The following is a 12,017-nucleotide window of genomic DNA, read 5'->3' on the forward strand; positions in this document are numbered from 1 at the left end:
TTTTGACTGCCTCATTTGGCAGGATTATTTTACATGATAGTCAAGCCAAGTCAGATGTCTCTGTTGCTAACATTAAGTAGAGTGGTGGCACAACTAATGCTCACATATCCAACTACCCCAGGAGAGATAAGCTATGACAACCAGAGACAAAGAACTGTCAAAAGAATCTTCACAAAGCACAAGTGAACAGGAGGAAAATCATACCCAAATGGTGGCTGGATCACAAACTGGTAAAGCAGAAAAAGGACAACCCAGGCAGGGCAAAGAGCCAATGCATGCTGGGATTGGCAGACATGTACAAACACAGACAGAGATGTAGATGTAACTTCTATTGTCAACATATATTTTTATAGGGATAATTTTAGAATACTTGCAGGGCCGTACACTTTTTCAGTTTAACAGAATGTATTTGTTCACTCTTTTCCTATGGCGGGACAAAGGGCAGTATTTATTAGGTGAAATGTCTGACAAAGCCTTTAGTGCTGTTAATCACACCAGCTTACTTGATATATTAAGGCCATTAGGACTTAACTAGATAAAGATGCACATGTTACTGAGTGAATCACCTTCTATCTGTCTAATGGAAACCAAGTGTTGATTTAAGTGGAGTCATCTGTTTAAAAAAGAGAGAGAAAGAAATTGAAATAAACCCAAGATTAACAGATGTCACAGAAGGGTCAATGGCGAGCAATGTTGGATCCAAGACTTTTAAAATAGAAACTTACATGAATATTTGAACTCACTTGAATATTTTTCTCTGCCTGACTGTGCAGATACAGCATTTAATACAATTTGTTTAGCTTTCAGTATTACATGCATAATTATCTACATGTAGGACAGTTTCTGTGTCATGTAAGCAAGTTCAGTCCTCTCCACCCCTAGACTCCTGGGCTACAAAATGATGCTAGTAGATTAATTTCTAGATGATTTAAATTGTACTGTCCAAAATAGTTCCAGTACATTTATATTGGCTGGGTTGGTGTGGTTTATGTGTTTATATATGCTGTTCTCAAGTACTGGATGGTTTTAGTATTAATGGGCCATGATTATGTTGAACCCTGCACTGGCCAATATAACTATTCAAAACTAGAGGGGCGTTTAAACAGAATAACAAAAAGGAATGCTGATTTGTGGTTAAGTCCCAGATAAGGCTTAAGTTAAACTCCTGTCTGTGCCACAGATGCCACTGTGATACCTCAGGCAAGTCGCTTCCTGCACTGCACCTTAGCTGTCAAAAAGGGAAAAAACATTTTTCTTTCTCTCTTCTCTATTTTGTGTGTTTAACCTGTCAGAGCAGGAGCTTTAATGCTATGATGAAAATAACAAAGCTACTGCAAAAGTCCATCTAAAGGGAGGCAGCTAATCAGAGTATGACGCCCGTGACATACCAGGTCAATCACACAGTGCCAGTGCTGGATGGAGCTACCAAGTGTAGCATCAGTTTGGGACAGAAAGAGAACCTGTGACATGGGTTCACAGTCCTGTGCTAACTGCTGAAACAGTGGGATATTTTAAAGACACGTAAAAAGTTGTAATCATAATCGTTCCAGATTTTTATCAAAGTCAGGCAAATCTTAATTTCTCTGTTGAAAGGTGAATTGTAGTTTTGTGGCAACCCCAGTGGGTAGGATGCAGGAACAGAGAAGGATGTGAGAAAACTATACTTGCCATCTTGGTTTCCTGAGCTCTAGAAGTGGTAGGCATATTTTGAACCAGGTGTTCATATTTTACTTTCATTGACTGCCTATTTTTCTTCTTATCTTCCCTCTGTCTCCCACAGCTCTAAGTAGGAGTCAGACAGCAAAGGATCCTTCTCCTATTTCTCTTCCTGCCATCTAAGCAGTACTGGACCATTTCTGGTTTGCAATTTTTAGTTGAGGATGGGGAGGGATGGGTGGAACAAGAGGAGCAGATAGAATGTCAGAAGGTATGGACATTGTGTAAGAAAGGGAGTATACCTTCCTTTACTCTGAATCTTTTCCAAGAGCTGAATAAATTCTAACTCTGAAAAGACTGCAGCCTGAATAGAGACCTTTCAGCTCCATGCACTTCTCCTCTCTGATACTTGACTGCAAATGAAAATGAAGTATTTTAATTCCAACGAGATCACTCTAAAAGCACATCTTTGACAAGGAACATTTCCAACTTTGATGCATGTAACTTCAATAAAGGTTCATCCTAGTGTATCAAAACCAAGATTTGCCATTTATATTAGACTGTTTTTTGGTCACTTATCTGCAACACACCACCCCTCCTCAAAAAAATTCAGAGATGATCATATGGTCATGTCTATTTCTTTAACCTATAGGAAAGACAAATAAAAGTCGTCTGTGTAGCATGCTGTGCACATGTGTTGTTCACTTAAATGCTTTTTCTCTGATCAGCTCTACAGGCTATTTAGTCCATACAACTGTTCCACATTCTCTCTCGGCATATTCACCATGCATCTCCATTCCACATCAAATGTAAACAGTCTCTGCACAAGAATGATGGAGGCTACATTTCAAATCTTGCTTGGGTTTATCTTTGAATGCCAGACAAAACAGGCTTTATGTGGTTTGATAAAAGATCGAGTCATCTCCTTTTGCAGACCTTACATCCACTTGCATACCTACTCAAATATAAACACCACCAGCAGATTCCCAAACCAGCAACTAATCTGAAGATTGTTTAAAAGATTATTAACTGGCAAGGCATTATTTCATTCCTCCATTCCCCCCCACCCCCTGAAAAAAATCCTAGATTTTATAGGGTATATTGTGTGTTACCTAAAATTCCTCTGGAATTTCTGCTCTTAATAAGGAAGTAGACAGCTGTGCAGATCACAAGCATGGCACCACTGCCATTGTATTCAATATATATATATGTGTAACACTTTCTATTCATAAAAGTTTACACTCTGTCCTCAGCATTAGGCTTCCCAACTACTGTCTGCATCCAGAAGCACTAGAAATTTGCAGTAAAATTCATCACAACTCACTTAAACAGGAATTCTTCTCTTTAGGTGTATGCCTTTTTTTCTCTTCATAAAATCTGTAGAGCAGTATCACAGATGACTGCATGCAAAGGAGCAACCAGAGTTTAATCAGTCGTCACTTTTGAATACTACTATAGCACTGTGTGCTAGCTTGATCTACCTTCAGTCAGTTTTCTCGAGAATAAAGATAATATTTTGTCTTGCTTAACTTCATTTATCAGTGTTGAGCAAGTGTATACTCTCATTTCCTGCAAATAAGCTAATGAGCTGCAGTATTCTCACCATCTGCGGCTATTTATGTTCAATGCTGAATTTTTTTTTTTTTATATAATCACATTTACTCTGATCTGAGAGCTGACACTTTGGAAACAGACCACAAAACACCACAATAACTTGCAACACTGCTCTGTAAGCCATGTCTGTAACTATACCCAAGCTACTGCACCTACATACTATCCTACAGGTTATACATAGCACTTAACACAGTTCATATTAAGCCATTTCAAAATTAATGCATAATTTGATTGTTTTACATTGTGCTGCAAAGGGATCTAAAGATCTTTAAACAGATAAAGTTAGTGCTAACAAATGGATGCAAGTGAAGGCCACTCCAAAGATCTTACAGCCTTCAAGGTATGGCTCTGCAAACACTCACGTGAATGTCCCCTAGACAGGCAAGGGTCTGCTCACATGGCCTTTGTAAACAGATTAGAGTTAAGGCACTGTACAGTAATGTTCTGTGAGGTTGTGTGACCAAATCCAGCAGCAAGCAGCTGTGTATACAGCCTAGCAAAAAAGGGCTACATTGAACAAGACAGAAGTTTCTCTGCCCCAATTACCTTGTTTCTAGTGCAAGGCTTGTAGTATAGTCTTAAAAAAACCTGGAGTGTAAGAAAGTACATATACATAAAATCATGGTTTCCCTTTTTTTCTTACCAACTCATCGCTGACTACTGTTTAAAGTACTTCCTAAACTGGAGTTTACATACAGACATCCTGTTTAATAATCCTCAAGTGAGCCCTTCTCCATGACTTCGCCTAATCTCTCTCTCAGTTTGTTTCTATTCTGGCTACCGAAGCTTCTGGCAGCAGTGAATACAACAAGTAATTTTTTTTTGTTTCCATTTTTTACCATATATGCCTGATAATTTTATTTTACTGTAGCTGACAAGATGGGAAGAATAAGATACTGGAAATGGAAATCTGTAGTTTTTTTGTGGTTTATCTACTGAAATACTTTTCGATAGGTGAGAGAAAAGCTAGGAAAACTGTAAGGCTGCCTAATGACCCAGATTGTTCAAGGATATGCTTAGTTATAGTCCAATTTACAGAAAATGGGCATCCTCCATCACAAAGTTCAGCACTGAAATTGCTTCCGTATGCTTGTACTTCAGCATCTGGAAAAAGACTAAGGGTTAAATTAATAAGGATACTTAATCTTCCATATGCCTCAGTATTCCTCCACATCCACAAGTTATTACTTCTGCATTATTGCAAGAACTACATACAAGATGAGTAACGGCTTGTTGGTGTTTCTTTTGATTTTTAATGATTTCACGTTTCTTTTAAAATTTCCAGCCAAACCCACAGCTTTTAGTTCTGCTTCTTGGTATCTGGAAAGCAAATCCTCACACACCTACTGCAGAAGCTGCCAATATTCAATACCTGAACTGCCTAGTGCATGTTCAGCCTGGAAAGTGCTGAATATTTCCATGACAGACACTTCCTGAAGCTACCTCTCCAACTGATGATTCATGTTTCTAACCTCGCTTTCCAGCACTGATCAGAAAAGTCAGGTTATTTGTCAGCCTTTTGCCATCACTATTTCAGCATTTCTATTCAATTCAAAATAAAGCCAAAATGTTTCTGTCTATTGCTTACTGATGTGCAAGAAGGGCATAATCAGTCAAGGCCTTCTTTGAAGTTTGCACTAATTGCTATGCTACCCTAGGAAGCACAGTAACTGTTACCAGGCTACAGAATGCCAGCAAAATAGAGGAAAAAACACACCACAGTACGATCCTATGTTAGATTATGCAGTTGTTTCACACAAAATTGGAAAACTGGCAATACATGAAGAATTCTTTGAGGTGAACAAGCTGTCAACATGAAACCATGTATTTTTGAAAATTGAAATGTTGGTTCCTCAAGACTACCGTAAGGTCAGGTCAAAGGAAAGACCTACCACCTTTAATGGTCTCTGCAGCACGTCCTAAACCTTTCTGCATTGGATGAGCTTGAGTTCATTATTAGAAATGGAATTATCACAATTTAACTTATGATACAATAAAATAGCAAGTTTATAACTATTACAGGGAAATCCCTCTGCAATATATAACTCAAGTTCATGTATTTTTGAGCAAATCAACAAGAGAAGTGTTAGATATGAAACCTTTTGCAATGGGGAGCTGTTAGCTGATTAGAAAGTGGAAAAGAGCAGGAATAAAATCAGAAACTAGACCCAGCCTTATCAATGGTCATTCTGTTCATCTGAACTGTCAACATCGTTCCAGCGAAACCAGTTTCTAATACATGTATAGATAGAAACAATACTCTGGTGAAACAATTCCAGAAAATTATTTAGCTAGAAGAAAATGTCATACCACATACATAAATGTTGTAACATGAAGTCACCACCATTTTTTGAAAGCCACCTCAAACAAAGCCTTTGCACTTATTTATCTTTAAAAGTTCCATACTCAGCACTCACAGAGAAAAACGTATCAAATATATATCATATCCTTAGAATTTTACTGCACATGGCCTCTATATGTTTAACAATCAATCAAAGACACTGTAGATGGAAGACAGAAAACCAAATCAGCATAACCAGAACTCAAAAGGTTTTGGTTTCCAAGATCAGTTCAGATTTCCAGTAGGCAACTCAAGCAGCACAGCAGCATCTATTTTAGTGTAGAGGTTTTTATGTGACAGATTTGTTTTTAATTGATTTTAAAAGTGGTGCTATCTGCTTTTCAAGTTAACCTGAAAAAGTGCCATGATGCTCTCTGGGTTAGTAATAGTCAGAATACAAGGATTCAACTTCTCAGCTGTAAGCATGCAAAACGTGCATATGCTTGGAATTAGTACCATCTTGCAGAATTGTTGGATTCACATTAAAAGGTGTCACATGTCTCACTACCACATACCTTTTCTACATATAGAACTCTCCACTCAAATCTCTACAAGTTAAAGTTTAGCAACAGATAGCATATACTCCTAATGTTCCATGTAACTGAAAAAGACTATTGAAAGATTTTTGTTATGATCTTGGCAATACTGATATTAAGACTGTACTTACTGTCAGAGGAATATTTCTGAGTATTTAGAAGGGATGCCCAGAAAATTGCTTTGGATTGCTATAACTATTCTTAAAAGGCACACTTTAAAGTGTTCAAATCATAGCAGAAGGTTAAGTCCTATTTTTAAAACAACAGAAAGAGCATAATGTCTATTGCTCAGAATGGTTTTTAACATTTTTTTGTAAATCTGGGTTCTGTTATTCTACTTTGGGAGGTCTGTAGGCAGAACCTACCGACATCTGGGGCAGTCTGGTGTGTAGGCACAACAGAGAGAGTCTAAGAACTGCCACTTTTAGCCTTCACTGCATATTCTAGATGATTTTGTGAAGTGCCCATATTTAAGACTGAATTTCCTTAGGGCAGCCAAGCAACAAGCCTGGCTGATTACCTGAAAAGTGTATGCTGCGCCTGCTATAGCTAAATTAATGGTTGGCAAAAGGCTAAAAAAGAACAGATTAATTTGAAAATTAAAAAGCTAGCATTACAGTCATTTATAGCCAGGCTAAAATTAGTGCAGTGAAAAGAAAATAGGAGATGTAGGACACAGAATTTCCCAAGCCCGCTGTGGGCTTGCTCCTGGCTGGAGCTGCTGGGCACACCCAGCATTAAGCCCCTGGCAGGCAGTGCTTGCGGCATGAGGATGAAGAGTGCTGTGTGAGGATGAAGAGCACTGTGCACACAGCTGGGCCCATCTGGAAAAACTGTTTTTGATTTTGAGCTTGGTAGCAAGCCAGCTGTGGCCAGGTTCCTTGAGGGTAGGCTGAATAGTCATTCACAGATGTTTCAGGATAAAAAGAGAGGGCCGGTCACCGCAACTAAATTGATCTGCTGCCGTAATCCTGCTCAACAACATTCTCTGAGGGGCTGGATCAATGTATCTACACGCACACACTTGGATCATGGGTACTTGGCAGGGTTTATGAGCTCAGCCTGGGCGCTGCACTACTGCCTTTACATGCCTGCTGGACCACAGCTGGCTGGTGTCCCGACAGATCAGGCTGTGGGCACAGCGGGGGCTGCAACTCAGCCATGGCAATGCACCTCGAGGAGAACACAGCCTTTACTACCCTCAGCTTTGCAAGCAACAGAGAACAGTGGCAAAGTCAAAATATGCCGTGATTACATGTTGGATCGTGATTTCTTCTCACGAAGGCCCATCAGGCTGTGCAGTTTCTAGTTACATTCACAAAACCACCTTTTCAGTGTCTTGCCAAAATTGCAAAACTTAATGGGAAGGAATCTGCAGGAAGGCTCCTGCAAGAGTGATTCATCCCTTTGGCTTTTGTATATTAGGAAACAATCTTTAGATTCATGATCACAAACTGCATATATCACAAGGTCAAAGTTTCTCTCAGTGCACAAGATGAACAGACTACAGAACTCTCTACCTCAAATGAACATGTTCCTAAAGTTAAAGAAAAAAACACAACTTTTTGCTGATTTCAATACCTGAAAGGTCAGATTCGTACCGTAAAGGATTATAATTCCTGTCAATACACTGCTGTTCAAGCATTTTATTTTAAAATGTCCCTTTCATGTGCCCCTCCTCTGTACTGCCAGCTGTACATATGACTCCTCTGACAAAAAGGAGATTTTTCAAATGTACAAGAGGTGGTTAGATGCTTGCAGTAGCCTGGAGCACTTCAAATCTCTCCTTCTGAAATCCAAGACTGAAAATTAATTCACAAACCAAATGGGATGAAACTGTTTAAAATATTTAGTCACCTTGAAAAACAGCTGATATAGATATTCTTTCTATAGTGCTCAGCTCAGGAAGGATTTAATTGTATGTTGAAAGCATACCATGTACCATGCATTTTATGGGAAAGAGAAGGCCAATCTCTGAGAGTAAAAATACGAAAAAATTAGCTTTGGCCACCATCTACAGCTGGAGCAAAAATGTGATTTCAGCATTGCCAGTGTGTTTTTATATTAACCACTGTTTGCTGAGTCCAACCGAAATTCTCTATTTTTAGCCTTTCAGCTACTTTCAGATAAAATTCCTGCAGATAGGACTAGCTGTATAGGGCAGATAACATACAGCTCTGAAACCACAGACGACCTCATGCAACTGCAAAGAAAGAAGGGTCTGTTACTTAAAACAAGGCTAAAATTTAACCCGGCTATACTAAAATTATACAGGGAGTGTTTTACAGTCCCATTAAAAGACATAAAACAACAGTCACTATAAATTCATGGTGTACTTATTTGTAGGGATGTAAAAAAGAGTAATTAATAACCCCCAAACAGCTTATCTCTGAGCCAGTACAACACCAAAGCTTTCCCAGGCTCACTGGAGATTTTACAAATAGCACTGAGAAGCTGCTTTAGCTGTCATTTGAGAATTATTTGTTCAAACTGAAAAGTCATCGCTCTCTGTCACAAGTCACAAGACATTTTCTAGTGTTCCACACTTTTAGTTGACATTATGGAGAGAAAATAAATAAATGTAGTGCAAACTTTCTGGAAAGGGCTTCCATGTGTAAGAACACATACTAACCACAGATCTGAGGGAGCACTGCACAGTGATTCTTCTTTGTGCTAAATGCACTGTACCTGCCTATATTCTACTTCACCCTTTCTATGTGTCCCCTTATATACCAAAAGGAACCCATTTCCTTTGAAATGCCATTATTTCCAGTAGAATGAAGTACAGTTCTAAGTACTCTCATTTAAGTTTATCTGAAGTATTTGAGGAGAAATGCATAAGGAGCGGGTATGTCACAAGTGAATCAATACAGATCAGGGTGCTCTGTTTGCATTCCCTGGAATGTGTTTTAGTTTACAGAATATTTGATAGATATTTCTTCAGAACAAATTCTTCATGAGGTTATCACAGTTCCAGTTGTGAAAGAAACACTCTGAAATCTCCTTTCCTCAAGAAAAAGTTTCAATCCTTAATAATGAGCGAACAGTTCAGATACATGAGGGAAATGATGCTACAGTAAAGAAATTCTTTCACCTCACCTAATCACTGTAACAGATCAGTAAAGGATTCAAACTATTTCTCTTAACTCTTCCTTTCTTTTCTTAATACCAATGTAGGCAAACATATATTTTTTAAAAATGACATAGCCTGTACCTGTCATCTAATTTTTCAAGCACAGCCAGGATTGAAATAAAGGGTTACAAAGCACTTAACTGATAATTTGTGATTATAGAACAAGTCTGATTTTTCTGGATTCACGTCACTTGAAAGGAGAAATTTCATTTGTCATAAGGAATGAAAACCAGGATGGAACAAAGTTTGCTATTTCTCTCTCTAAGGAATTGTAGGTGGACTTATATAAACAACAGAGCAACGATCAAAGGGAAATCTTAGGGACCATAATATACTGAGGTATTAAAGGAACAGAGCCTTTTATCTACTGTGGAGGAAGGAAGTAAAGCATTGAGACATATGTAATATATGCAATTAAAAATAAAAAAACCCAAGAGAGTCCCAAAAAAGACTGAAATCAATTAAAGTCTGTTTTTGTCTTACTCTGTTAAAATGACAAGTAAGAACCAAAAATGCAATCTACCACAAAAATTATGCTCCATCACCTGGAAAAGCCAGGCTTTCAACTCTATTTTAAGCTGAATTTTCCTCCACATCCCATGAAATAAGCACTGTTCGATCACAAACCATGTCCTCATTCACTGACAGTTCAACTGAGGCTTACCTTGTCCTCCACTCTGTTCAGCCTGGCACCAATCGTGTTATTTCCTCGATCTTTGCTTTTCTCTGTGGAACAAGAAACATTTTCAACTTAATATATGGTGGTATAACAAAATAGCAGCTAGCCACAACAGGGTGTGTTTAACTAGGCCACCAACACTGTGTAACTGAATACCTTTGCCAGGGTGATAGATCTATTCCTTAAAAGCAGTTTTTATTTCTTTTTATAGCATTGGCCCACGCCACAGCATTTAATAGCCCTTAAGTTTAAGGCATGTTCAACCTTAGTTTTATGCTTTAACCAGGGAGAAAAAAAATGTTCCCAATTTAGTTAATATTTTAATTGCCACTTAAAAACAATCTGCCATTACACAAAGGACTGTACAGTCAACTCGAAATAACACATTTGGTGACATGTTTCCCCCCCCACATTTTTCCCCCCACAAAGTATGTAGAAAATGAGTTTTCAAATGACATAAACAAAGAGTTTTCATTAGCTAGTCTTGTCACAAACAAATTTAGTCCTTTGTGCTAAATAAGAACAACCCTAATTTAAAGGTGTTGATGACTAAATATTATTGCCAATGCCTAATCCTCAGAGCACAACCAGTTGACACTGTTTAAAAATTTGGCAATAAAATGAAAAGTATTTTAACAAGTATTTTTCATTAACTATAACTTTATCAGATTAATTTTAGACATGTCCTTTGTATTAACTTACCTGAGACAGAGATAAAAAGAGATGGCTTCCCTATGGACTGGTCCAACCTATAAATCAAAAAGAATAATTCTTATTTTTTTATTAGCTGAACCAGCATCTTCACTTTCTCTAGCTGGGAGAAAGTGAGGCCAGGGAGGCCTCTTCACAAACAAGCAAAGTGAAGTTCAAATAATTCTGGGTTTGTCCTGTAAGTGAAGCCATTGCTTTGTGTTAAGAATAGATTAAAACTAAAAAAAAAAAAAACAAAAAACCAAAATGGGATTAGACTTAGATTGGTCTACAGCTTCTTTAACAACTGTAAAGTTTCACCATGCCCATCACTTTTCCATGTGATCAGCATTGTTTCCTCTTTTCCTTGTTCCTCTGCAGCTTTTTTGCTGCATCTATCTGTCATCTCTTAGTTTGCTCTTAAGTGCAATTCTACCAGAGCTGGTGAGAGTATTGCACTCTCTAGGTATAATACAGCCCCTAACATACAAGGATTTGACATATAGTCAAAGCTAGCAGGAACTGAGGTAATACATGTACGTCCTAATCGTCAGATTTTTAAGCCTTTTGTCTTCTCCTCCTGGTAGGAAAAGAAAATTTTTACTCAAATGTCACTTTATATTCAATAACTTTGCACAGTCCTACCAATATGGCACTTTTAACACCATCAGCTTTTTGTCCGTGAGGCCCAATCACTGCCTAATTTACAAACATCCTTCTGCTGCTGTTTACGGATACCAACATTGAATTCATGGACATACCTCCTCTGTAACTCCTTGATTCGCACCATCAGGTTGAGGTGACCCTGAGAATACTGCTCAATAACATCTCGGACATCATAGGGCTTTCTAGCTTGCTGTAAAATAAGAGACAAAAAACATGCCTTTAAGACACAAGGATGTAGGAATGGTGTGTAACAATGTCAATGTTTTTGAGGAGTAAACAGCAAGTTCTTTTAACTCCTTTTAACACAGTTGTTATTATAACTGTATGAGTTACTTTGATTGTTGCCATGATCACACATATTTGGTGATTTTGACAATTCTCATTTCATCCACCTTTTTCTAACTGCAGACCTATACGCCTTTCAAGAGATCATCCACCAAACTGGAGCCCAAAAGAACTTGGAGACAAAAAAGTTTATCTGGCACTTTGATCAGAAGTCTGTGCTCACTCTAGTTGCTTCGGAAAACAACTTGGCCACTGAACAATAAAGAGATCTTTCACTTGCACAAAGCCCCTGTTCTCAGTCAGCAGCTGGGGTTCTCAGTTCAGGTCTTACCACAGGAAGGTTAAAGCACAATCCTTGATGAAGGTGCATGACTGATTTCCTCTTCTAGAAAGAGTGGCTGAGCTTTCAAGGCTACT

The 12,017-nt window shown here is 38.2% G+C and overlaps 1 protein-coding gene across 3 annotated transcripts in view; it reads right to left on the minus strand.

Moving 5' to 3' along the window:
* The window catches only part of KCNQ1 (potassium voltage-gated channel subfamily Q member 1), a 340,245-nt gene that overhangs the window by 94,774 nt on the left and 233,454 nt on the right, over positions 1-12,017 (minus strand). For all 3 annotated transcript variants that reach the window (XM_064657544.1, XM_064657543.1, XM_064657542.1), the window contains 3 exons: positions 11,411-11,505; positions 10,662-10,708; positions 9,945-10,006 (listed from right to left, as the gene is read on the minus strand). In XM_064657544.1, the coding sequence (XP_064513614.1) occupies positions 9,945-10,006; positions 10,662-10,708; positions 11,411-11,505 (204 nt within the window). The remainder of the gene's footprint in view (positions 1-9,944; positions 10,007-10,661; positions 10,709-11,410; positions 11,506-12,017) is intronic.

Source organism: Pseudopipra pipra, chromosome 6 (assembly GCF_036250125.1).
Source record: "Pseudopipra pipra isolate bDixPip1 chromosome 6, bDixPip1.hap1, whole genome shotgun sequence".
NCBI classification, from domain to species: domain Eukaryota; kingdom Metazoa; phylum Chordata; class Aves; order Passeriformes; family Pipridae; genus Pseudopipra; species Pseudopipra pipra.